This window comes from Euprymna scolopes, chromosome 6 (genome assembly GCF_053919585.1).
Source record: "Euprymna scolopes isolate OS-2025 chromosome 6, ASM5391958v1, whole genome shotgun sequence".
In the NCBI taxonomy this organism is placed as follows: Eukaryota; Metazoa; Mollusca; class Cephalopoda; order Sepiida; family Sepiolidae; genus Euprymna; species Euprymna scolopes.
In genome coordinates, this window is record NC_136487.1 from 139979678 (window position 1) to 140005685 (window position 26008).

Sequence of the window (26008 nt, forward strand, 5' to 3'; positions counted from 1 at the left end):
CGTATTTTACCAAGATCAGTATCCTTTGGAAGTTCGACCTTTCAGACGAGAAATATCGAAAAATTGACTAAAAACATTAATATCTTCACTTTCAAGTGGGCACTTTTCTACAGAGGGGACGCTTTTTCGCCGATATTTTTAAAAATCATCCTCTCCTTTCGATTGTCCAGCCTTAATTTAAACATAAGTCACTTTCGGTTTGGCGTTAGTCGTAAAAGCAAAGACGTCACGGTTTTTCCCCGTTCTTTTCCTCCTTCGCGGTACGGGTTCGAGCCTGCCTTCCTACTACCACTTTTTTTTTTTTTTTGCTCAACAAACACATCCAAACAGCCGGGCAACGCCGGGATGAAATGCTACTATATCTATAAAAGTGAACGTGTCTGTGTGTGTACATTTCCCTATGCAATAACTCGAAATTTGATATACAGGGTACTGAGACTTGGAAAATCTTTGTAATCCGTTTTCAGCCAGAAATTTGGCTGTTAAGGTGTCAAAGTTCAACGATTTGACCTTTGAGAACTCTACTAAAGTCCTCCAACAATTTTAGATCTAAACACTTGAAATTTTATATATGGGTTCCTGGGACATATATAATATATATAACTTGATTTGAGCCCCCTCCCAAAAAAAACATGTTAAGGGGTCATAATAGAGGTCAAAGTTTAAAAAAGAATGACCGCTTTTTATGCTCAACATACACCTCCAAACACCCGGGCAACGCCGGGCTGAAATGCTAGTCGTTATTATTATTATTATTATTATTATTATTATTCTCACACATGCCATCATCGGTGATTGCTCATTGACAACAACGGGTGGTGTTCGTTGGAGTCTGGGTGACAACAAGCTTCCCGGGATTTCCAACGTTCTCTACCTATTTCAATAATCTTTGTAAATGACATTGCTTTATCGCAAGAGTCGCTTTTCATTAACTTCTTGCTAGCAAGGACCATTGACTTTCTATGAAATGCAGGTGGTAATAAGCCTCCTCAAAGCAATAGCACCCCTTTACTCGTTTCCCAGCAATGAACAGCTATCCTTTCTAATTTGGCCAACCTGACTACATCGAAAACAATCGCGGCACTCTACAGGCTTTCATCAGGTTGGATCCTTGACATCGGTAAATTTAAGATTTTTTTCTTTTCACCGTCTGTTTCTCTCTGCTGGAATTGTTTACCGTAAAGACTGCAACTGCCCCCAGTTTACCGGAATGTTTTACCAGTACTATAGAATGCCTCAAAATATCATCTACCTCTACGGGCATATACGTCCATAGGTTCTTCCAGTCCAGGTAACTCTTCTCAGCTTATTGTATGGCTGAGAAACGCTCTCCGAAAATGCAAGTTTTAATCTGTTCTCGATATTCTTAACAATGCTCTGGTCTGTTTCCCAATTCCAGCTAGACAGCTAGTACATTTCCTTCCAAATACATTGGAATCAATGTTGCTAAAACGATGTTTTGCAGCTTTCCAACTAACATTAGCTTATTAAGCCACGCGACGACATAGCCTTCTTCACTCAACGGCCGCATACTTTCACTGCTTAATCTTACTAGTTCTCCCATTCTCTCTGTTAGCCGAAATAGCTTGCAGTATAATATTCTTCAGCTTCTTCGGAATTCTCGGTATCTAAATTTCAATACTCAGCTTATTCTCACAATTCGCGATCTCAAAAGTCAACAAACATCTGAGAAAACTCACTTCTGCCAAAAAGGATACCTTCTCTGATCAACAGAATTTTTATTAAAGCAGTCTGTCTTTCATATGCATATCAAATGCCCTGAAATCTCGTTACCTCATAAGATCGCCAGCTTATAAGTAAACACATCGGCCTTTTTCTTCATTCTCTTTGCTTAACACCAACACCGCATGCTGTATAAAATATCAGGTTTGTACTAATTTGTAATCACTAGGGCTAGAACAACAGCATATTCTTTTCATTGTTTTGAGTATCGAGTGTGTATCCGTTGATATCTTATATGCTTTTATATAGAGTGATGTGGATCTCGGTTGATTACCTGTGTCTGTGTATATTTTCGAGAGTCATGATAATGAAAAGAATATGCTGTTGTCACATATTCCATTTTTGCTTATTGCGATTATTATTATTATTATTATTATTATTATTATTATTATTATTATACGCACTAGAAGTAGTCACAAAACAAAAACCATACTCAAAGATTTATCTTTGGGAACAACATGTGGTATTATCTGGAGTCTGAGTGACAAGTCTCCTCAGATTTTCATCAATTTCCATCACTTTCAGTAAACTTTGCAGGTGAAGTTGCGTTATCGCAACAGCTGTTTACCATTGATTTCTCGTTAGCAGCGACCATTGGTTTGCACTGGAATTTGGGTGGCAATAAACCTCCCCAAGGTCCCAGTCCTCTTTGCACTCCTCCAGCAGAGATCTGGTTAGTGCTTTCTCTCCTCGGTTTTTCCATCCTACTTAAGCCTTCTCGCGTATTTGGCGTGGTGCCAGTTTATGGTGACACACACACACAAAGCAGAGGCGGAAGGCAGAGATGCAGGGGATCATTTACAATTATACCGTTTCAGTTTTCGTGAGCTCATGTGATGTTCCTTTCTGTTTTACATCTGTAGCTGTTTCTGCATGTCCAGTTTGTGTCTGTAGCTCATGTGTGTTAATCTCCACATTCAAGGGATTTCCATAACATTTCAGCCGTTTTCATTATTGTTATTCGTTGTGTCTTCTCAACCATCCTTCTGATTCCAATCTCTCCCATTCTTTTTATAAAGTTTTTCGGTATTGTTCCTAGTGGTCCTACTATTAGTGGGCTTATCTTGACTTTCTTCATCTTCCATATCTTTTCACGGCTGTTTGGCCAGTTCGTGTATTTGCTCCGCTTTACCATCTCTTTGATCTTCACTCTGTGATCTGCTGAGACAGAAAAATCTCCACTCTGCCAGGGCTTTTGCTTCTTTTAACTATTATGACACCCGGTCTTCTTGTTTGAATTTGTTTATCCGTTTGTATATCCATGTCCCATAGAATCTTTTGACTTTCATTTTCCAGTAGTGATGACAGGTTTGTGCTTGTACCATTTATCTAGGTATTCAAGATACTATGGTCTGCATAATTGCCGATGTACTACCTTCTCCTCTTGATCGTGACTCATTTTAGACTAGTTTGCTGCAATCACTTATTATGTGGTTTATTGTTTCGTCTCTTTTATTACAAAGTCTGCATTAGCTGTTTTCTTGTATCTTGCCGACTCTTGCTTTGATGTGCTTGGTTCTAATCGCGTTATCTTGTACGCCTGTTATTAGAGATTCAGTTTCCCTGTGTAGGTTTCCTTTTTGTAACTATTTCCAAGTGTTTTCGTTAGTATCACCTTTTGTAATTCTTATGAATCGTTTGTTTAGCTGTTTATCTTCCCGTTCTTCTTTCCTCGTTTTATTACTCGTCTTTTTTCTATCTTATTTATTTCTTCAATGTTTCGAACTGCGGTAATTCCTCAGTCTTTCAGTGTTGTGCATTATGTATTTATCTAATTCCGTGTTTGTGTTATTTACACAGCCTTCTATACAAATCATCCTTCTTCTTCCGTCTTTCCTTTGCACATAAAATCGGTCAGTATCATCTTTTGGGCTTAGTGCATTGTGCATTGTCATAAGTTCTCTGGTCTTCTAGTCGAGATCCTTTGGCTCGACCTATAAACGGTCCAGAGTATCTTATTCGTGACACTGCCCATATGCTTATACATTTAATTAGGTTTCTACTAGATAGTTTAGTTTCGAGGAGATTTCTTGTTCTTCTGAAGCATACTTTCCAATTTTTTCTTTCATTTCTGATGGTATCTGCTTCCAGAACTCCCAAGCATTTGCGACTATCATGTTCATCTAATATCCTAATCTCAGTTTGATTGAGTAGTACCATACATTCCGCTGCTTCCAATTTTCCTCCCCTTTTGATCAGGAGTGCGCACCTTTCCATACTGAATTCCATTCGAATATCCTGGCTAAAAGTTCCCGTTGTGTTTATTAGCGTCTCTTGTTCTGTCTGTTTTTGCAAAGAGTTTCAAGTCATCCGTGTACATTAAGTGGTTCATTCTTTCATCTCTGTCAGTGAACTTGTATTCGGCTTGGCATTTTCTTAGTATATTGTTCAGGAGCATCATGACTATCATAAACAGACTTGGTGATAGGGAATCATCTCGGAAAATCCATCTTTGTATTTTAATATCAATTGTGTATTGTCTATTAGTTCAAGTGCTCGTTGCATTTTTATCAAATTGATAATTTTGCCAAATATTTTGTACATTCTTAGGCATTCTATTATTCATACTTGCGGGATCCTGTCATACGCTTTCTTCTGGTCTATCCATTCTATTGCTGTATTCTCTTTTTGTTTAATTTTAACCTCTAACAGGATCTTTTGATCTGTTTATAATAGGTTATGTGTTCCTCTTTTTCCTTTCTGGCATCCTTTCTGTTCCGCTGTGAGCAGTTCGCGATTCGATTATTGAGGGAATGATAATTTTGTCCCCTCAGGTGGGCTGTTAGCATTTTTACATTGTAGGTAAACATGTTATTGGCCGGTAGTTACTGGGATGTTTCCTTTTTCCGAGTCTTTTTGCAGCAGTGTGGTTCTGCCTTTTATCACCCATTCTGGCTCGTTTGTTTCGTAAATACATCTTTTCAGGCTCTGAATTAGTCTTTCATGTAGTGTTGTGAATTTTTAACACCAGTACGCGTGTATTCTGTCGTGGCGGGGTTCTCTCCAGTTTCAGAGTTTTCTTGATTGTTTCATTGCTGATTTCCTTCTCTGTCCCCTCGTTAATTTGCTGTGAATCTTCCTTTATGTTTTTCAGTCAGTGCGCATCTCTATTATGATCTTGACGCTGTTCCTATATCTGGCTCTAGTAGCATTTTGTTTCCGTTGGATCCGGTTGTTCTGTTCGTGTTTTATTTCCTTTCACATTCCAATAAAATTGGTTTTCATTGTTTTGATTGCACTGTTCACATTTGTATATGTTTCGGCCTAATCTTCCCTCTTTTGCTGATATTTTCTGTTTCAATTCTTCCTGTTTCTTGATGAGCATCTCCCGGTTAGTCATAGTTCTACTTCTTCATTCTCTTCTAGTTGTGTTCTTCTTTATTGCTTTGACTGGGTTTATTTCTCATCCAGATTTTGTGAGTCCATTTTCTTTCCCTGTCTTTTTTCTACTTTCAACTTTATGCTTACTGTCTTAGCACCTGTATAAATTAAATTGTTTAGGTTTGTAATGGTATCTGTTGAGATGTATGTGTGGTGCTTTTCACCTTCTCTGTTTCAGCTTTTAATTTCTTCCACTCTTGGTTCCTTAAGGAGGGGCACTTTGTTTCCTCGCTCATAAGTTGCCTGATGTTTTCTACTTCAGCTACTTCATTCTCGTTAAGTTCTGTTGTTTCATAGATCTCGGTCTCCATGTTCTTTGTGTCCGAGTTTTGCTGGTCTTCTACATCTGGAGTTTCTATGTATGGGGCTCTAGTAAGGGGTGTTTATTGATCTGTTTCATTATTTGTCTTTTGTTTTATTTAACTTAGTCCTAGATTTAAAAGCCAACTTCTCTTGAGAGTAAGTTTCGCAATTCTTTATTATTGGCTAACAAGGACATCAAAGATCTCTCCTTGAAAATAAGAAGTGGTATTCCCTGGCAGCTGAGTAAGAACAAGTCTCCCTAGATTTACAGTACTCTCCACTTTCCGATAACATTTGCAAATAAATTTGCATTATCGCTACAACTGCTTGCCATTGATTGCTCGTTGGCAGCAGCTATTGGTTTTCACTGAAAGTTGAGTGGCAATAAGCTTCCCCAAGGTCCCAGTTCTCTTTGTACTTATCCAGCGAAGGTCTGGTCAGTTTCCCGATCTATCTTTCCTCCTTGATTCTACTTAGCTATGTGGTCTCGCTCTTTTTTTAGGGGGCAGTGATGTGGTTATGGGGGATAGGGATGGGGTTAGAGAACTTATAGATATGCGGCTTCAATGTTTTTGGTTCCATGTTGCGCTTCATGTTTTACCTCTGCAGCGCTTGTTGCTCCTGTGTGTTAGTCTCTACATTCAAGTGTTTCCCTTAATATTCAGCTGTTTTCATTATTGTTGTTCGTTGTATTTTTCTAGTCATTCCTTTGATTTCAATTTCTCCTATTCTTTTTTCAATGAGATTGTTACTAGTGCTCCTACTATTATAGGTATTATTTTTATTTTCTGCATCTTCCATATCCCTTTCAGCTCTCTGGCTAGCTCTGTGTATTTGCTCCGTTTCTTTTATTCTTTGATATTATTATTATTATTATTATTATTATTATTATTATTATTATTATTATTATTTATTTATTTATTTATTTATTTATTTGCTATATGTGTGCTTACAGGATGTCATTCAAAATAAGAAATTCAAAGAATTGCCGGAAGTAAAAACTGTTACCGAACCAGAGACAGAATTGCGACCCCCGGATGGTGGTTGGGGTTGGGCTGTATGCTTTGCTGCTTTTATGGCCAATTTTACGATAACTGGAATGGCAAGTTCAAGTGGGATAATAATTTTAGCACTGCTTGACCTTTACAATGAATCAATTTCCAAAAGCTCACTTGTTGGATCAATCATGGCTGGCAGTACGATGTTTGGTGGTAAGTATAATGAAAAAAAATCTCTACTAAAACAATTTATATTAGATAAAATGTAGCGACATTTGAAGATTGTTTTTGCTTTTCTGTGAAAAGTGCGTATGTTTGTGAAACAAAAATGTAGTAGGTAAAACAAACAAACAAAAATACAACTAAAAACAGACGGAACAAAAACTCGCTTCTCGCAGACACGTGGGTCGTAACAAGCACAATCTACTCGCCAGAATCACCTCCACACAATCTGCAGAATGCCCCCTCTCCTTTCCAGTGTCCTGCCTTTATGGCGGCCGGGAACGACGTATTTTCATAATCGCGCGAAAGCAGACGTGATTCAACGATAATTACATTGGGTAAACGCTAATAAAAGCCCATGGACGCCATCTTGGAACTCTCTCTCTCTCTCTCTCTCTCTCTCTCTCTCTCTCTCTCTGTCTCTCTCTCTCTCTCTCTCTCTCTTCCGCTCAGCTCAAAACAGACGTATCCGAGGTAAGCTCTCTATTTCTCATTTTGGTTACTGCTAATTCTGCTACACTCCCCCCTGATCTCCTGATCACAAACAGGGCAGGGGGCAGTCGCCTTTGTCGGGTACTTCTTCGAAGAACCGGAGGCAGCACTTCCTCCTTGTCATCTTCCTCATTACCACCGTTATTGCCGCCATTCTGTTCCATAGGCGGTGTTTCACATTAGAGCAGGGACAGGGGGCAGTATCCGTCTTTGTCGGGTACTCCTTCGTAAAGGCAAAACGGGTGGTCCCTCTTCCGCTTCTTCAGTATGTGTATAATATGGCTCTCCATCGTCCTGCATTATACTCTCTTCTCGTTCAGAAGACATTGTACTTTCCTCTTCCTCCGATGTAACAACATAATGGCGAGGGCGCAGATCTTTCACGTGGCGAGGCATACCGTCCACCAAAATCGATTGAAGGCTGATTACTTTGGTCACCTCACTCTTGCCGAACCTCGTGGTACATCGATTTTGCGGTCTTTTGACCCACCCGCGATCTCCAACCTGGTAAGAGCTGTCCTTGGGATCTGCGGACGCAGTTGCGAGATTGGTCTCCTTTACTCGAACTTCGTATCGATGAATCCTGTTGGCAGGCGCAGTGAAGGGAGATGTGTCGTCTCTTGGTGTGATGTTATACCAGTAGACAGCTTCCTGTATAGGACAGCGCATTCTAGCCGCTATTCGTTTCACTGTACGGTGACATCGCTCCGCTATGCCATTCCCGGCTGGAGCGTACGCACAAACAACGGAATCGCAAGTGAACTCCCCATTAATGTGCAAATGCTTGGAATGCGTTGCTGCAGAAAGCCGTGTCATTGTCTAAAAGGATTTCATGCGGCGAGCCACGCTCGAGGAACACTGTTTCCAACTGATGGATCACGCTTGCCGAGTCCTGCCTTGCCAATTTCCTCCAAATGGAGAAACGCGATGTTAGAGTTAAAAAATGGAAGGTGCCATAATGCGTAATATCCATTCCAATTCTTTGCCAATTCTCGTTAACTTCCAGCTTTCCCTTTTCCCACCTGACTGGCGCTGGGTCAATGGACTGACATTCCTCACATTTCCGTATGACCGTTTTAACGGTTGCTTTTGTCGTGGTTGGACAACTTCTCCTGACAAAGTAGGTAGTGCGTCGCACCCCCGGATGTCCACTACCTTTGTGAATAGCCATGATTTGACTCTCATCCAGCTCGTCTGTGTGAACCGCGCCTATCACCGGGTAAAACCCGTTTTTCTTTTTCATTGCCTCAAACCACGTCTGTGGTACTCGTGTCAATCGGTCAGCAATGTTTCGTGCTGATAGAACCAGCGTCACGTCCACTGTCACGAGCTCCTTTTGAGTGCTTAGTCGCCTCCTAATAATCATCTCGCTTGCTGCTTTGGTGCGCACTCGCGCCTTTCCAGTTAGCGTGTCCGAGACCCAATGGTATACGCAGACAGAATCTGTATTTATGTGTAGCACTTTGCTCTGCCACTGTAGAGCCAAATTGATGCCTTTCAATACGGCATCCAGCTCGGCTAAGTTGATATATTGAGAGTCACCTTCAGGTCGCAGTCAACATGCATCCTCCAACACAGTTTCGCGCATCTCCAAGGCTGCACCAATTGCTAGGGAGCTGACATCGACCCATACATTCAGCTCTTTGCCATCCACACACCAATTTCCCCGGATCGGATCGTTCCGCTACACAGATTCCAAGGTTTCGAACATCATACGATGCAGTACGGCGTCCCTTGCTTCATCATCCCAGCCCTTCGTTACCGAACTTACTCTCCTTCTAAGTATTCTACAAGCCACACGAAGCCAACGGCACATCGGAAAGTGCCCGACAAGTAGACCACACAGGAAAAACATTGTTCGTCGCGTAACAATGCTGGGAGCCTCTGGAATTGCATTTCCTCGCTTCCACCGTAGTTCACTGTGTTCCATCCAGACCGCCAATCCCAGCACCCGTGCACCGACCTTCAACCACTCCGGGTTCTTGCACCCCAACGCGAACTGCGCTAGATGTTCTCTTACATGGGTCGCGGGCACCACGTCCTCGTTGACAAAAATGTCATCGATGTAAGCAAATGCTGCGCGGCTTACAACTTCTTCCTGAGACAATACTTCGCTGACAATTGCTCTCATGATCAGGGGAGCCACATCAAACCGAACCCCAGACGGGTCAGGCAATATTTTTCCCATCGATTTTCACAGCCTGGTATGGTCACAGTGTCTCATGGACCCGGACTTGTAGGTATGCTCGCCTGAGGTCCAGTAGAGACACGTTAGCATCTTTTTGTCTCCATTCGCGCAGTTTAGCCGCACAAACATCTGCGTTGGCTGTAAACGCGTCTACGTAATGATTTAGCTCCCGGTAGTCCATTACCGGGCTCACTTTGGCTTTGTTCTGCTGCATCACAGCCATCAGGGGAATTAGGCCTTTGGAAGGTTCCATTTATCCTCTGGGTACGGCACGAGCCAACCATTATCTATCCAGGTGCGGAGCTCCTGCGTGTATTTTTCACGGATTTCTGCCGGCACTGGGTATTCTGACACTCGATTGTGTAGTCCTTCAGGGGGTGGTCCTCAGACCACTTCCACGATGCGGTCCACGTTCGGTTTTGATGATCAAAGGTGGCGGTGAAATCCGGTTCATTAATAGAAATGGCTGCGCATTTAATATTTTTCCTGTCGCCCAGCCGCACTGATCCTGTAGGGTTGACAACGACACCGCCCAGAGCTTTTATGGCGTCGATCCCTAGAAGTAAGTCAAACCCCAGCGGTTGTCCACGCACCACGAACACATCGATTCTGGCAGACACACCTTCGTCAGTGGACACAGAGACCGCTCCAACATCGCAGCACGCATGGGACATTCCACCAATCGTTTTGACATTCACGTTCGTTTTTCTCCAAGACCGACACCGGTCTGCTTGTAAAATAGTCCGAGAGCATCCTGTATCAATAAGCGCCAAACATCCCGTCCCGTCAACATGGATGCTTATCACTGGGAGCGTCGTGTTCGCATCTTGGTAGGGAAGGAGAGTGGCGCTTATGCGTCCTCCCCGTGCTCGTTTCCCGAGCAATTCTGAGCCCAGTGTCCACCCTCACCACATCGGTAACACCGTGTTCCACGTTTTCGACAGTCCTTTGCAAAGTGGCCTTTCATATTGCACTTGAAACAGGTCACACTAACAGGAATATTCTGAGCCCTGTGGTTGTTGGATGAGCGTGTGGCCGCAACCACGTCCTGATTGTGTTCCCCAGTCGTCGTCAAAATTCTTGCTCTCGACATTAGTTCCCCCATGGTCAGGACTTTGATGTTCGGCACCTGTTGAAGAGCAATTGAGACAGCGTCAGGGAACCCAGTGACGAAAGTCAATTTTGTGAGTCTCTCTAAGTCATCTCCTGTGAATTCGGCCAATCCAACCAACTGCCTGATTTTGTTGGCGTAAACATCCACACGTTCGCCAGCCCATCTAATCATAGTTATTTTTCTGTATGCTGCAAACGCGTCGTCGGTAAATGCCTCCTTTAATCGGGCCTCAATCTGGTCTATTTCTCTTTGATCGTCCTCCTCCATTTCCATGTAGAGGGTCAGTGCATCACCTTCCAGATATAAAGGTAGCAGACTCGCTACATCATCCACCTGCTGAAGTTGTGCGACAAGTCTCTCTCGCCAGAGAACAGCTTGATAATATCGCTGCTTATCCGCACCTTCGCCATAGCCGAGCCGAAATAGCTTGAAACAAAAATGTAGTAGGCAAAACAAACAAACAAAAATACAACTAAAAACAGACGGAACAAAAACTCGCTTCTCGCAGACACGTGGGTCGTAATAAGCACAATCTACTCGCCAGAATCACCTCCACACAATCTGCAGAACGCCCCCTCTCCTTTCCAGTGTCCTGCCTTTATAGCGGCCGGGAACGACGTATTTTCATAATCGCGCGAGAGCAGACGTGATTCAACGATAATTACATTGGGTAAACGCTAATAAAAGCCCATGGACGCCATCTTGGAACTCTCTCTTCCGCTCAGCTCAAAACAGACGTATCCGAGGTAAGCTCTCTATTTCTCATTTTGGTTACTGCTAATTCTGCTACAGTTTGTTTTTGTTTGTTTGTTTTTGGGTTTTTTTCGTGACGAGTTAGCGATACTGAAATTTGTTGTTTTTACGCATAACGAAAATAACAAATGAAGCTGTCGAAGGCTACGCATTATTCAGGGGTCACCAAATATAGTTAGAAGGTCGCTGGGTTATCTTGTTGTACTCGCGTTCGGCCTGGAACCAAAGACCAAGGCAAAGTCTGCTTTCAGCTGGAGCTAGTGAGAAAAAGAGGTAAGAGTTTCAGATTTCGCCTTTTATGTACTGGGTCACGTGATTGAGAGTTGGCTTGTGATTGGACAAGCAAGAGAGAAAATAGATTTCAAATCTCGAATCGTGAGAATTAGCTCATACCTGTGATTGTAGCGAGTGTACTGGATGTTCCGCAGTATTAAAAAGTTGTTTTTTTTTAAATTGAGACATCCTACGAACGGATCGACCTATTCCCCTATACCTCGGTGTAGTAGCTAATGAACTAGGAAACCTTCGGATCCCTCTTGACTATGATTGACCACTTTAATTTTTACTTTTATATCTGCTTTTATTTTAAATAGTTTTGTATAATAGTCGGGTCATAATAATAATTTCAGTATCTTTTTATATTACTCTATCTGTAACTAATCGCTTGTATTATTATTAATAATTTTAATGAATTTTGCATAATAGAAAAAGTGTCCGTTATTAAGTTGGAAGACTGTGTTCAAAATATTGGTCAAAACATAGCAAAGATATAAAAATATACTTGGTGTGACTAACTCAATACTCAGAATCATAAGGTAAGAATTAAAATTTACTAGGTAATTCTGAGAATAGTATTACGCCTTTTCTTACTCCTCGAAATAATAACTAATGAAAAAGGAGCGTTCGGTTTTGATCGACTACTCTAATTTATAATTTTATATCTGTTATTATAAATATAAAAGAGTAGATGTATGTATGTATGTATGTATGTATGTATGTATGTATGTATGTATTTATGTATGTATGCATGTATGTATGTGTGCGTTTGTGTAAAAATATTTAACCGATAAACCCTTAAACGTCTGGTTAGATAACACTGGAATTAACAGGAAATAATAATCATACACCAAGGATGGTTTATAACAAGTAAATCTTTTGTTTTGATGGATGAATAACGCGTATAGAAATATGTTGGCAAGTTGAAATGCAAAATGTTTATTTCAACTTGCCGATATATTTTTTATTACTTTTGCACATGCGCAAATTCATTCATAGCTTGAAATGGTAACGCTTTAAATCTTTCGAATTTATCTATTGATAGCTCAAACCGAAAGGAAACGTAGCTGTGGCGCTAAATCTTTTTGTTTCGATTCTAGCTGATGACACGCAAGTCTTTTTTGAACTTTTGAAATCAGTACTATAGATTCAATAATGTAATAATAGATATGAAATATTATTAATTAAAACATATTTAAGCGTATTTTACGAGCCAGCAAAGAAGCGCGACCCCGCTAGTTATAAATATTTTTGTGTAATCAGAGATAAAGAGATGAACATAATTTTTGTGAAAACGCTAATGCACGAAAGAAGGATATTCACTATTTTACGAATAGACAGCACCTGTAAGAGACGTGTGTCGATGGCTTGCGCAGAGATCTCATTTTAGGGAAGGTTGGGTACAAAATAATGAACTGAAGTTTCAGGACTTCTGTTCACAGATGACAGCAAAACGAAAATGAACGAAGAGAGAAACTCGACTAAGAAAACCGATGTTAAATTATCTGACCAGCTCTTAATTAGAAATGATTTTTATAAATATCGTTCTAGAGAAGACATATAGCCACTTGATGTAAAGAAGCTAACAGAAACAAAAAAACGAAAAATATTATTTAAAGTTAAAAAACATTTTTTTTTGTGGTCCCCATAAGTTTGCTAGTGATTTTTCTTCTATTATTTACCTATATACTTCTTTTTCATTTTTATTTATCCTCCTATTAACGTATGCTTTTTTCTTTATAGATATCTTTGATTTTCAAATTTTATATTTTTTAATATTGCATAATATATACTTCTGTCATTTCTAATCTAAATATAATTAAGCCAGCTTTTAATTATAGTTTGTATTTTGTATAATTCTGATTCTTCTTTTCTATTGGTGAGAAGCATTTAGCTTCGAAATGCTATGGTCTAAAGAAGTTTTTTTTCTCTCTCTATTTCATCATATTCCTCCTTTATTATATATATATATATATATATATATATATATATATATATATATATATATATAAGTGAAATTGCCTTGTGTGTCTGTCTATACAATTCCCTACCAAACTATCAATTTTCAGTATACGGACGCGAGATTTTACATAAGGGGTATTGAGATTTGGGAACATCTTTTTAATTGGTTTTCGGTCTCAAATTTGCCTGTCAAGGGGTCAAAGTTCAACGATTTGACCTTTGAAAATTCTACCAAAATTCTCCACCAATTTTTATTCTAAACACTTGAAATTTAGATGTAGATTCCTTGGGCGTGGATCAAACTTTTGAGCCCAAAGCTATAAATGTTAAGGGGTCAAAATTGACGTCAAAGTTTAAAAAAAAATTACCTCTGCGGTCTCTACCAAATTACTCAGCTTATTTTTACTCTAAGTATTTGAAATTTTACATAAAGTGTATTCAGGCATATGGCAAGTTTTTTAATCGGTTTTTGACCGAAAATTTAGCTGCCAAGGGTTCAAAGTTTTAAAGAGGTTGCCCTTGTGGTCTTTAGCAAACTATTCAGCCAATTTTGGATCTAAACATTTGTAAATTTTACATAATGAGCAATCATACGTGCAGCAAGCTTATTAATCAGTCTATGTGCACAAAATTTGGCTGCGAAGAGGTCAAAATTGAAAACGTTGACCTTTGCAGATTTTATCAAACTCTTCCGCCAATTTGGGAGCTAAACACTTGAAATTTTAGATGTAAGTCGCTGAGCATGAGTCAAACTTGTAATATATATATATATATATATATATATATATATATATATATATATATATATATATATTATCTACACATAAAGTTATGAACAGTACATAATAATACTTGTAATATATATATATATATATATATATATATATATATATATATATATATATATATATATATATATATATATATATATTAGCAGTTCAGCCCGGCTTTGCTCAAGCCCTATGTACTGTTCATAACTTTATGTGTAGATATATATATATATATATATATATATATATATATATATATATATATACATATATATATATATTACAAGTTTGACTCATGTTCAGCGACTTACATCTAAAATTTCAAGTGTTTAGCCCCAAATTGGCGGAGGAGTTTGATAGAATCTGCAAAGGTCAACGTTTTTAATTTTGACCTCTTCGCAGCCAAATTGTGTGCACATAGACTGATTAATAAGCCTGCTGCACGTATGATTTATAGAATATCTATTCTCGACAACTCGGTGAGTAATTTGAGCACATAATCCTTTTAGAAAATTTACTTTTCAAGAGGAGGGGATAGCACAACAAAACCGCTTCCGCAAAAAAAAACTAGATAAGTTAGATACAAAAGGTTAAACAGAAAAATGCTCTGTATTAAATTTATAGTTTTGGAAATTAATTATTGCATAATTTAAAGAATTGAGCATTTATAATATGCTTGTATTTTGTAAATATGACGTTTTTATTAATCGTTCCTAAAAATTGCATGAGGTGATGCATGACGCTCGTAAATTCTTTGGCATTTGCTCCTTTCAATTTATTTTTTCATGATTAACTTAAATAAATGAATAGATATATTTTAATTAATTAATTAACGATTAAATTTTATAAATGAATAAATTAATATTGCACCAGCAAACACATAATCCTATAACACATTTACTTAGATGAAAACATATCGGTTATTCATGCCGTACTAATTAATTGAAGTTTCCACAATATAATTTAATCATGCACGACCTGTACACGGATATATTTGCAATACATAAAAACGAAAATATCTTGTACATTTTTAAAGCTGACAAAAATACATGCCTAAAAAATTAATATCATTAATTAAAAAAAAAAAAACAGTTATTTTTTCCTGCGTATTTCAGGTCCTTTAACTTTGGTTCTGATGGCTTGTAAAGCCAGTCACAGGCAGGTTATTATGTTTGCGGGGATCGTTTCGTCGGCATCAGCCATCGCCAGCGCCTATGCTCCCAATGTAGAAACGCTGATTTTCACATACGGAGCTTTAGTAGGTAAGAAAAATATACTTATATAATGTTTATTGTGTTTTCTGTTTATAAAAAATATATTTTGGCGTCACTCCCCTCATGGTATTCGATTAAACCAACCATTTTTATTATATGTGTTGTTAAAAATGAATTTGCAAATTAACTTATCTCTAGCAGAATCTATTTATCCCTCTTTCTCTGTAATCGATCGCCATCACTTTTACCATATTTTCACTAGCCTTCCTCTACCAAATCATTGATAGAGATTGGATTGAGAAAGAGAGGGAGGTGTGTAAATTATATTGTAGATACGTTTACAGGAAGTGAGGGTCATCTGATCGGATGCGTGTGAGTCACGTGATCAGGTTAGCTGGATCGAGGAGATTGGTTTTGGACTTAGAAGGCGACGGACGGCTTAACAGTCGTCCCCTCCCCTTCACAGGGGGGACGCTGACGTGTACCACGCAAGCCAGAGATTCATTTCCATCCTTCTGCGGTCGACATCTGGGAGGTGAATAAAAAACTATAAAACCAATTCATCGTTTGGAGTGAATAAATCTTCGTCCCAAAACAGGTACCATTCTCCCTCCAAGACACAAGATGAATTCAGGTGAACCAAGATCCACGACGCATGAAGGTATGTCCTAAAATACATGTACCACACACACACACACACACACACACACACACACACACACACACACACGCACACGCACGCACATACAGCGGCATATGAACAAATAGACTGAACAACTAGACGATCACACAACGGTCCATCTTATTAGATATAACAACACAACAAACACAATTTTGGTGCTCGTGTACCAGTCCACCCATATAAGAGTGGGTGTGGAAAAAAAATCGAACCTGGAGGTTACCACGGTGAAAAAAATATGTATATAGACACAAATGAAAAAAATATTGTACACTAGACATAAAGATAAAAGATAAAGAAAATCAAAGAAAAAAAATCTAACCTGGAGGTTACCACGGTGAAAAAAATATAGACACAACGGAAAAAAAGAAAAATAGACACATTAAAATTATATATAGATAGATTTTAAATTAAGAAAAAAATTAAAGGGAACGGTACAAAAAAAATAAATAGAAGAAATAAGAAAAAAATAGATAGCTCGATCGACATGCAGTGTCTGTTCATTTTTAAATAATCAAGTAGCACGCTAAAAAAGAATGCGCAGGAAAATATAAACATTTAAAAAGGGCATCACATTTTTGTTTTCAATTTCCTTTTTAGCTATACTATTTCCTTTTCATTGTAGGGCTATCTTTGGCGGGAGCGTTTTTCTCTGCAAATGTGGTATTGGGATATTACTTTACTACAAAGCGAGCACTTGCACTCGGGATAGCAAACAGTGGTGCAGGTTGTGGTGAGATTGTACTGCCTTACCTCACAGAGAAAAGCATTTTATACTACGGCATAAGAGGCACGTTTTTATTAATTGCTGGCCTATTCTTAAACTTGAACGTCTATGGAGCGTTGTGTCGTCCACTCAAACCAATCATCAAACAAAGATTTAAAATTCCAGGTAAGTTAAATAACTTTGTTTCTCGACGCAATCAGATCAATATAAAATGCTAGCATCATCTTTACAATTAAATCATCTTTATTTAATAGTTTATATGTCATAATCACGTTGAAACACCGGTTCTCGACAGATTAGCGAAGTTAAACAACGATGAGCCTGACAAGTACCACTAGATGTATTAGAATTTTTGTAGAAATTTTTGACACCCCTGACACGAAACTGCGAATAAAATATAAAAAAAACTCGTAATTTCTCTTTTAAAAGTGGGTTGTTTATTTTCTTTATGGATTATACTTCCAAAATAAACTATTAAAGTTGTATAAAAAGTAATAGAAATATTATTTTTTAAAAACAGTAATGAAATTAACTGAATTTTACGAGTTTAGTATTTTTCAATTTTTAAACTTTACAGATCTATCAAAATTTTTCTATTGATTCTATTTTTACGATATTTTCGGGTCAATGTAAAATTTTGTGCTTTTTCCAATAAACCGAATATAATATTTTAGACAAACATTTTTTAATTCATCCCCCCCATTTTCAAATGTCTATTAAAAAGTAAATAATTAATTTACTCACCAAAGTTTTATGTATCACAAATGTAAGATAAAAGATCAATAAATAATATATTCAAATTTAAAACAAAAAAGAAGTGTTTTTTAGAAATTTACCTGTAAAGTCTGAAGTTTAAAACCTTTTTTTTTAATCACGTTTTTTGTTTTTTGTTTTTTTTTAATAGAACCTTCGTCCTTGCTCTTTTAATTGAAAAATAAATTAGGATTTGAATTACAATTTTGAGTAGTTATAAGCTTGGAAAGACAGGGGGTCGAATTATTCAATATTTTTTCATATATATATATATATATATATATATATAACGCCGATACGTTAACAATTGCCAAGTTAGTATCTAGGGACGAGCTCTCAGTCTTTGTTTAGTTATGAATTTAGTAGAAAAACACGGTCACAGTGATTGATTAGTCAGGAGCATTTATTTTTTAAACCACAAGTGCCAATGTTTTTTTAAATAAATAATCGCAGTTCTTTGCACCGAAATAATCACCGCTCATTTCTTCTTCTATTCATTCGACAAAATTTTCTTATACTTCTCACGTTTCAGCGAGTCAGAGGTCTCCAAATTCTGCTCGGTGTAATCATTGCATCTAAGTCTTCTTCGTCTGGCCAACCCTCCTGCGATTTATGAAGCCATGCTTCTGCAATACTTTATCCAGGAGAATAGACGTCCCACATTACCATACTAGTGTATTAGATGTGTTGAATCTGGTCAGATTTCACGTCTGATCATGGATCTGTCATTGCACTACACTGGCAAGAGAAGACCCAGTATTCACTGCCATATATCATGACACAGTTGCTATACAATTTATCCCGGATAAAGAGAGGGAAGTTTGCGATGTAAACAGAAAAAACCTATGGAATTACGCCCAACCTGCTTTTACCATTGTGGTTGTACTGAATCCATGTTCACCAATTTATAAAAAAAATAATTTGAGCGATATATTTTCTTCCACTTTCAATAGTAGATTCAACTGGAATGATAAGACACCTGATTCCACTGATAGCGATTTGCATCTGGGTTTGAAAGGGTCACTCACTGTCTCGGATCATTGTGATAAATAACATTTTAATACTAGGTATGGAATTCTATTTTGACAATCATATTTAGAAAATATAATGACATATTAAACTCCCGAATTACCGTTCAAAAATATCTAAAGGTAACCCAACGATAAATGTTAGGGAATTTCTGCTACCTGCCAGTATATATTGTCTATCGTGCTCCAGACTCTTTCTCCTACGTCTATTTTATAAGTTTTTATATTTTGCGATCTGCTATCTATTATTACTTGGTTAATTACAGCCTGTTTGTATCTGTCACTGTTTTACTGGATTTCTGTTGTTATCAATAATTTGGACTTTCGTATGAAGCAACTCCTGTATAATCGTTTTTTATGCACTAGCTGATAATATAAATAGCACTCTAATATTCAAAATAAGTATTTTAAAATATTTTCTTTTTGTATTTGTTAACTTTCTGATATTTCTTTACCCAATTTCCGCTCTATCAAGTCGGATCGGCAAAATACGATAAAGATGTTGTTTTTTTATTATTGATATTCTACACAATAATTTTCCTTGATTTTTGGTATAGGTACGTTTTTGCCTCATACGTATGTATATCAAAGAGTTTTCCTATAAACACACGAACTTCTTCAAAGAGTTCTAGGATTGTTTTGTATGCATGTAGTTTCCACCATTGGCCATAGGCATTCGGTAGATCTGCAACATTGCATATTTTTAATCCCTACGATAAAAATAGAAAGACCCAACAGTTGAATACTAAGTCGGTACGGTTTGGCACAGAACACAGAACAAACGAATGAGATAGAAGCAAAATTGTCACTTTCATACGATTAATTTGTGATTGCGCGCCAGATACGTTTCTGCTTGTCACACACAGAGGACGGGGGTTCTAAGATTTTCATGAAAACCAGATCAGCTTAATACTACTTGGTGCCTAACTTATTAATGTTACCACCGCACCTATCACGCCGAGGAAAACTGAACACTTAGGACTTTGTTGCTGATTACTCAATTGTAATGTATATAAAAATCATGATGCATATAAAGTACTTTTACTGTTAATGTTAAACTGTCATTGTTCATAAATGACCGATATTTTAATGAAGTTCAACCAATAAGAAGCCCCAATTCTCAATGACGTTTCCCATGCAATTAATCTTTACTATTTTAGAAAGTCGACGGAATTCTTCTGGCGGAAAAAAATCAGTGACAAATCTTGGCTTCATACCTGAAGATGAAATCATCAGTGATGCGCAGTCAGAAAAGAGTGTAAGGATTGAAACATTTTCTTTTTATATGATACTATCTGACCTGTGTCTCGTCATTGCCCAGGAAATTATAGTAAAAAAAAATCTCCATGCATCAACGCTATTGTCTATTAAGTCTATTAAATTATTTGTTGCTAATGACCTGGATGAATGCCTTATGTTTAATATACCAAGTAAATATGAATTTTCATACAATAAACTCTAATTTATCACGTCAAAAATGATAAAATATTATCGTTTCTCATAATTAGTCTAACATATATCCTAGTTCCTATGTTCACTTTTCGTTAGCATCCTTCCACATATCTTAGTCATGGTTTTTTAAGTTTTGTGCACGTATTAAACTATATAAAATGTAATTTCCAGCGATTGATTTAATTATTGGCAACTATCTTGAGAAAGAAATTGGGGAAAGAGTCGAATTAAGACAGCGGACTTTGTACACACGATGAATTAAATATAATTTTAACAATCAGTTAAATAAGTTCAATGGTAAAGTCAAAAAACTATTTAAAGTTAATTCAAGTTTACACAATAAAGACACTATTTTCTCATTTACTGATTATGTAGGTGTATCAGAATTTTTGTAGAAATTTTTGACCCCCCTGACACGAAACTGCGAATAAAATATAAAAAAACTCGTAATTTCTCTTTTAAAAGTGGGTTGTTTATTTTCTTTATGGATTATACTTCCAAAATAAACTATTAAAAGTGTATAAAAAGTAACAGAAATATTATTTTTTATTTTTTAAAAAACATTTATGAAATTAATCGAATTTTACGAGTTCAATATTTTCAATTTTTAAACTTTAAAAATCTATCAAAAATTTTCGATTGATTCTATTTTTACGATATTTTCAGGGTCAATGTGAAATTTTATGATCTTTCCGATAAACTGAATATAATATTTTAGACAAACGTTTTTTTTTATTCACGCCCCCCATTTTGAAATGTCTATTAAAAAGTAAATAATTAATTTACTCACCAAAGTTTTATATATCACAGATTGTAAGATCAAAGATCAATAAATAATATATTCAAATTTAAAACAAAAAGGTAGTGTTTTTTAGAAATTTACCTTTAAAGTCCAAAGTTTAAAACCTTTTTTTTAAAACCACGTTGTTTGTTTTGATTTTTTTTTAATAATAAAACTTTAGTCGTTGCTCCTTTAATTGAAAAAAAAATAGGGTTTGAATTACATTTTTCGAGTAGTTATAAGCTTGGAAAGACAGGGGGTCGAATTAATTCACGCCTTCCCCCATTTCCAAATGTCTATTAAAAAGTAAATAATTAATTTACTCACCAATTTTTTATATATCACAGATTGTAAGATCAAAGATCAATAAATAATATATTCAAATTTAAAACAAAAAAGTAGTGTGTTTTAGAAATTTACCTGTGAAGTCCAAGGTTTAAAACCTTTTTTTAAACCACGTTGTTTGTTTTGATTTTTTTTTAATAATAAAACCTTAGTCCTTGCTTCTTTAATTGAAAAAAATAGGGGTTGAATTACATTTTTCGAGTAGTTATAAGCTTGGAAAGACAGAGGTTCGAATTAATTCACACCTTCCACCATTTTCAAATGTCTATTAAAAAGTAAATAAGTAATTTACTCACCAAAGTTTTATATATCACATATATATAATTGAAGATAAAAGATCAATAAATAATGTATTAAAATTTAAAACAAAAAGTAGTGTTTTTTAGAAATTTACTTGTAAAGTCCGAAGTTTAAAACCTTTTTTTTTTAATCACGTCGTTTCTTTTTTGTTTTGTTTTTTGTTTTTAAATAAAAACCTTGATCCTTGCTCCTTTAATTGAAAAAAATAGGGTTTGAATAACATTTTTCGAGTAGTTATAAGCTTGGAAAGACAGGGATGGAATTATACAATATTTTTCACAAAGATTCTGACACACCTACTGATTATGTATATGCGATATCAGTGGCAAGGTAAACTATTTTGCACATGAGTTTTACAAAATCGCATTTTATCAATGAAATATAATCAATTAGTATTTTTAATTTAATTATTGTTTTTATTTTAATATAACAAATAGTCCTGCTTCGCAATCTTACTGTTGTTTCTTGTACAAATATTTAGAAATTGCGTTCAAATGCGTCTACTAAAAAAAGGAGAAAAACCGATTTCGTTTGCAACAAGCTGTAAATTGAAAAGTCAAATTGATTTCCCTGTTCTTGCTTTTTCTATTCGGCCACATTTAAACGATAAATAAATTTGTGTCGGAATTACAAAATGTTATTGTTTAACAATCTATACAAATAAGATTTTGTTTCATACTTAAAAGTTAGGAATGAAATTTTGATTATATACAATTCATGTTTCAAGTAATTTGAGTAACGATTTTTGCAAAGCGATATATATATATATATATATATATATATATATATATATATATATATATATATACGTATGTGTGTGTGTTTGTTTATAGTAAATTACATTCTAATCACCGAAGAAAAGAATCAGTCCAAAATCCTAAATTTCTTTATTTTTTCTTATTTTTATATGTTTAATATTTTTATAATATAGGTGAGTGCATATATTTTCCGCTTTATTGTCTTATACATGTTTCGTTATCGTGATGGAAAGCATTGTACGAATTCCATAAAGCAACTCTTCAGAGATGAACAAATATCGATATGAAATCAAGACATACGTGTTAAAGCTTTTGAAAGAAACCTATTGCCTCAACTAAGTGATTGATTTGTAAACTTCTTTTTGTTTCTGATAATATTCAACAATAGTTTTGTTGATTCAATTATAGGTCCCTTCATCCGAATATATCATTGGAGAAATCGAAGAAATTCCCAACACATTACAGATGAGGAGATTATCTGCTTTTTCAGAGAAAGCGTCGACTGATTTTGGAGAACTAAAATCTACTTTTGCCGATAGATCGATGTATAAAAATAAATATTTTTATTTATTGCTTTTTATGTTTTTATTTTGGGCAGGTAAGTTATGAGATACTTCTTTCTATTTTCTATTTGCTTTGACATATTTCACACTTTCTAATTATTATCTATTGTCTAACAGATTCTGTGAGATTGAAGATAGTTTCATATGTATGTACTGGAATAATACCCGTCCCTAAATGCAAACCTAAAGTCAATTTTCTACTCTCCTTTTCCTAACAGAAAAGTTAAACAACGCATTTAAGTTTGATTACAATGATTAAAATGAAAATGCCATGCTATTAAAACTCATGCCGACAATCTTTTTTTCGACTTTCCTGAAAATATATTACACTAGCAGGGAGGCCGACATTGTCCGGGATTGAATGATGATCTACGAATGTTTCACACTTCCATATTTTTATTGTCATCGAAATCAGTAAAATCGCCCATTATTCAATCAAATCGAGTAGTTTCCTACTCTAGTTAGGGACACATCGCGGTGCACCAAAAGGAAATTTCATATGACTACTTAGTGACTTAGTCTACAATACATTGTAGTCTATATTACATTTTAGAGAACCTACTGTTGATTTTATAAAATTATTTTATATATAAATGTTATGAATTATTTTTATTTAGAAAGGCTTAAATTAAAATTTAAAATATAAAACTTAAGTATCATAGTTAAAATACTTTAAACAGAAACATTCATTTCGAACGCACCACTGTCATATCAAAGAATGTATTGTTGATTTTATATGCCTTTCCGTTCTGCTTTTGCGGTAATAATGGTTTGAATTTAAGTTTAAAATGAAAAGGTCAAGTATCATAGTTCATTTATGATTTGAACAAAAACATTCATTTCGAACGTGCCCCTGTCATATTAAAGAACCTACTGTTGACTTTATATGTCGGACTTTTTTGCGTGCGTGGTAATAAAACTTCTCAAATACACTTTTGATGTTAGGCTGTATAAGGTGTTGTGATATTAGGCTGTATAATGTGTTGTGATGTTAGACTGTATGTAGTGCTGTGATTTAAGGCCGTATAAGGTGTTGTGATTTTGGGTTGTATAAGTTGGAGAAACATCATTGAGAATAGGTGCTTAAATCGCCTTCATCGGATTTTCCGATTATCAATCATCGATACTTATCATAGACATTTCGATAGAAAATCTAAGAACACGGCCAGATACATAAAGTACATTTGTGCTAAATTTCATAAAAATCGACCCAAACGTTTCGGAGATCATAGGAAACGAACTCACACACATACAGACAAACGCACACAGACACACACACAGACGAAGTTCATGTTATATAATAGTAAAGATGATTTTTTTCATCAAATAAAACATTAGGTTTAATGAAGGAGAAACTAAATTTAAAGAATTTTTTTAGTAGATGAGTATAAAATTTAATGTAAATCTGATATATTTTAATTATTCAAATTTCCAATGAAATTTGAGATTATATATTTACCTCTAAATTGTATGTCAAATACTCTAAAGACACTGAAATTTATGGAATATTTATTAATTGATACAGAAATACATTGTTTAAAATATAAAACAAGTTGGAGGTATTTGAATTTTCATGCCATACAAAAGACACAGTAAAAATATAAAACCACCCAATTATAATTTTTTTAACGAAATAATGCAGTTATGGTTAAACTGTGCATATTAATGTTGGTACGATGTAAAAATTTCTTCTGGATTTTGATACAATTACCGACTCTGATTCTTTTTGAATTTCTAAATATAGAGGGTTTCATGAGGGGTCGGATAACCATACAAACTCATGTAATGTGTTCATATACTTTCATAAACATATAAATACACTTGTGGGGTGATCTATAGATTTTTGTTTTACTTGTAGTTTAAAATCAATAAATATCATTTCATCATTAATACAGGCCATAAAAAATTCAGTTTTTAAACAAAAACAAACAAAAAAAGTAATTTAAAGAATCTTTTTTTTTTTTTGCATCGGAAAATAGTCGCAAATTTTTCCGCTTCCGATACCAATTCCGATACCGATCCCAGTACCCCAAAACATTCCGAATTTTTCGATTCCTGGTTTCGATTTCGATTAAACGTCCCGACGCTACTATATATATATATATGTGACTGTGTGTGAAGTGTGTGTGTGTGTGTGTGTGTGTTAAATAAAATTAAGTATAATGTTATAATTAAAAAGAGATATATAAAACCACGCATGGGTACGACGGAAATACTATATGTCACGTGACAAAACAAACATAGCCGAAATCAGTTTTTTTTTATTGAATCGTGGAAGACTTGAATAATTGTAACACGACAATTAGGTAGATAACATTGCTTATTGTTGAAATCGACAAAAAATGTAAGTAATTATCATGTTTTTTTAAATTAAATATCAACTTTTCGGCTGGCCGATTTCGCAACAATAATGAAGAAGCACTCTTTTTATAGGCTGACTTATACAATGAACACCCCGTATATATTTATGGTATTCTTTCAGAATTCGACCAGAAATCTCAGGATTTTTCGTCAATCATGGTTCGTGCTCGACCGGTAGTCACCGGATACAGCCGAGCAAAGTAACAGACGCAGAAGAATTTCAAAACAAACCGGAAAAAATAGAAATATAATAAATAAAAAATAAGAAAATTTTAAATTTATTGTGAATTTACTGAATATATATATATATATATATATATATATATATATATATATATATATATATATATATATATATGTTAAAATGTTAAAAACAAAACTTGGCAAGAAATTTCTAGATCTTATTGAAAAACACTTTCCCGCAACCAACCCCTTACACAAAATCTTCAATAAAAATACCTTGAAGTTATCTTACAGTTGTTGCGAAAATTTAGAGATGATAATTAAGGCACATAATAACAAAATACTAAATGAAAACAATGTAAACAACAACAAAATAAACAGTAAAAAAGTAGACACCATGACAGAAATAAAACCAACACTAGCAGAAATACTACTACTACTACTAATAATAATAATAATAATAATAATAATAATAATAACAAACCAACCCCGGACAAGAACAACCATACTATAAATAAAAATACTAATAACGAACAAGATAAATGCAATTGTAGACACCGCACACTTTGCCCAGTCCCAAAATAAATGTCTAACAAAAAGCGTAGTTTATCAAGCAACAATATTTGCGAAAGAAAACCCGAATAACAAGAAATATTACATAG

General features: G+C 35.5%; 1 protein-coding gene across 1 annotated transcript in view; it reads left to right on the forward strand.

Moving 5' to 3' along the window:
* Positions 1 to 4551: 4551 nt before the first annotated feature.
* LOC145278259 (monocarboxylate transporter 9-like) overlaps positions 4552 to 26008 on the forward strand; it is a 37433-nt gene continuing 15976 nt past the window's right edge. Inside the window, exons 1-7 of the mRNA XM_080130550.1 lie at positions 4552 to 4641; positions 6383 to 6638; positions 15318 to 15464; positions 16721 to 16987; positions 19764 to 19861; positions 22648 to 22784; positions 25285 to 25322. Of these exons, the coding sequence (XP_079986676.1) occupies positions 4552 to 4641; positions 6383 to 6638; positions 15318 to 15464; positions 16721 to 16987; positions 19764 to 19861; positions 22648 to 22784; positions 25285 to 25322 (1033 nt within the window). The remainder of the gene's footprint in view (positions 4642 to 6382; positions 6639 to 15317; positions 15465 to 16720; positions 16988 to 19763; positions 19862 to 22647; positions 22785 to 25284; positions 25323 to 26008) is intronic.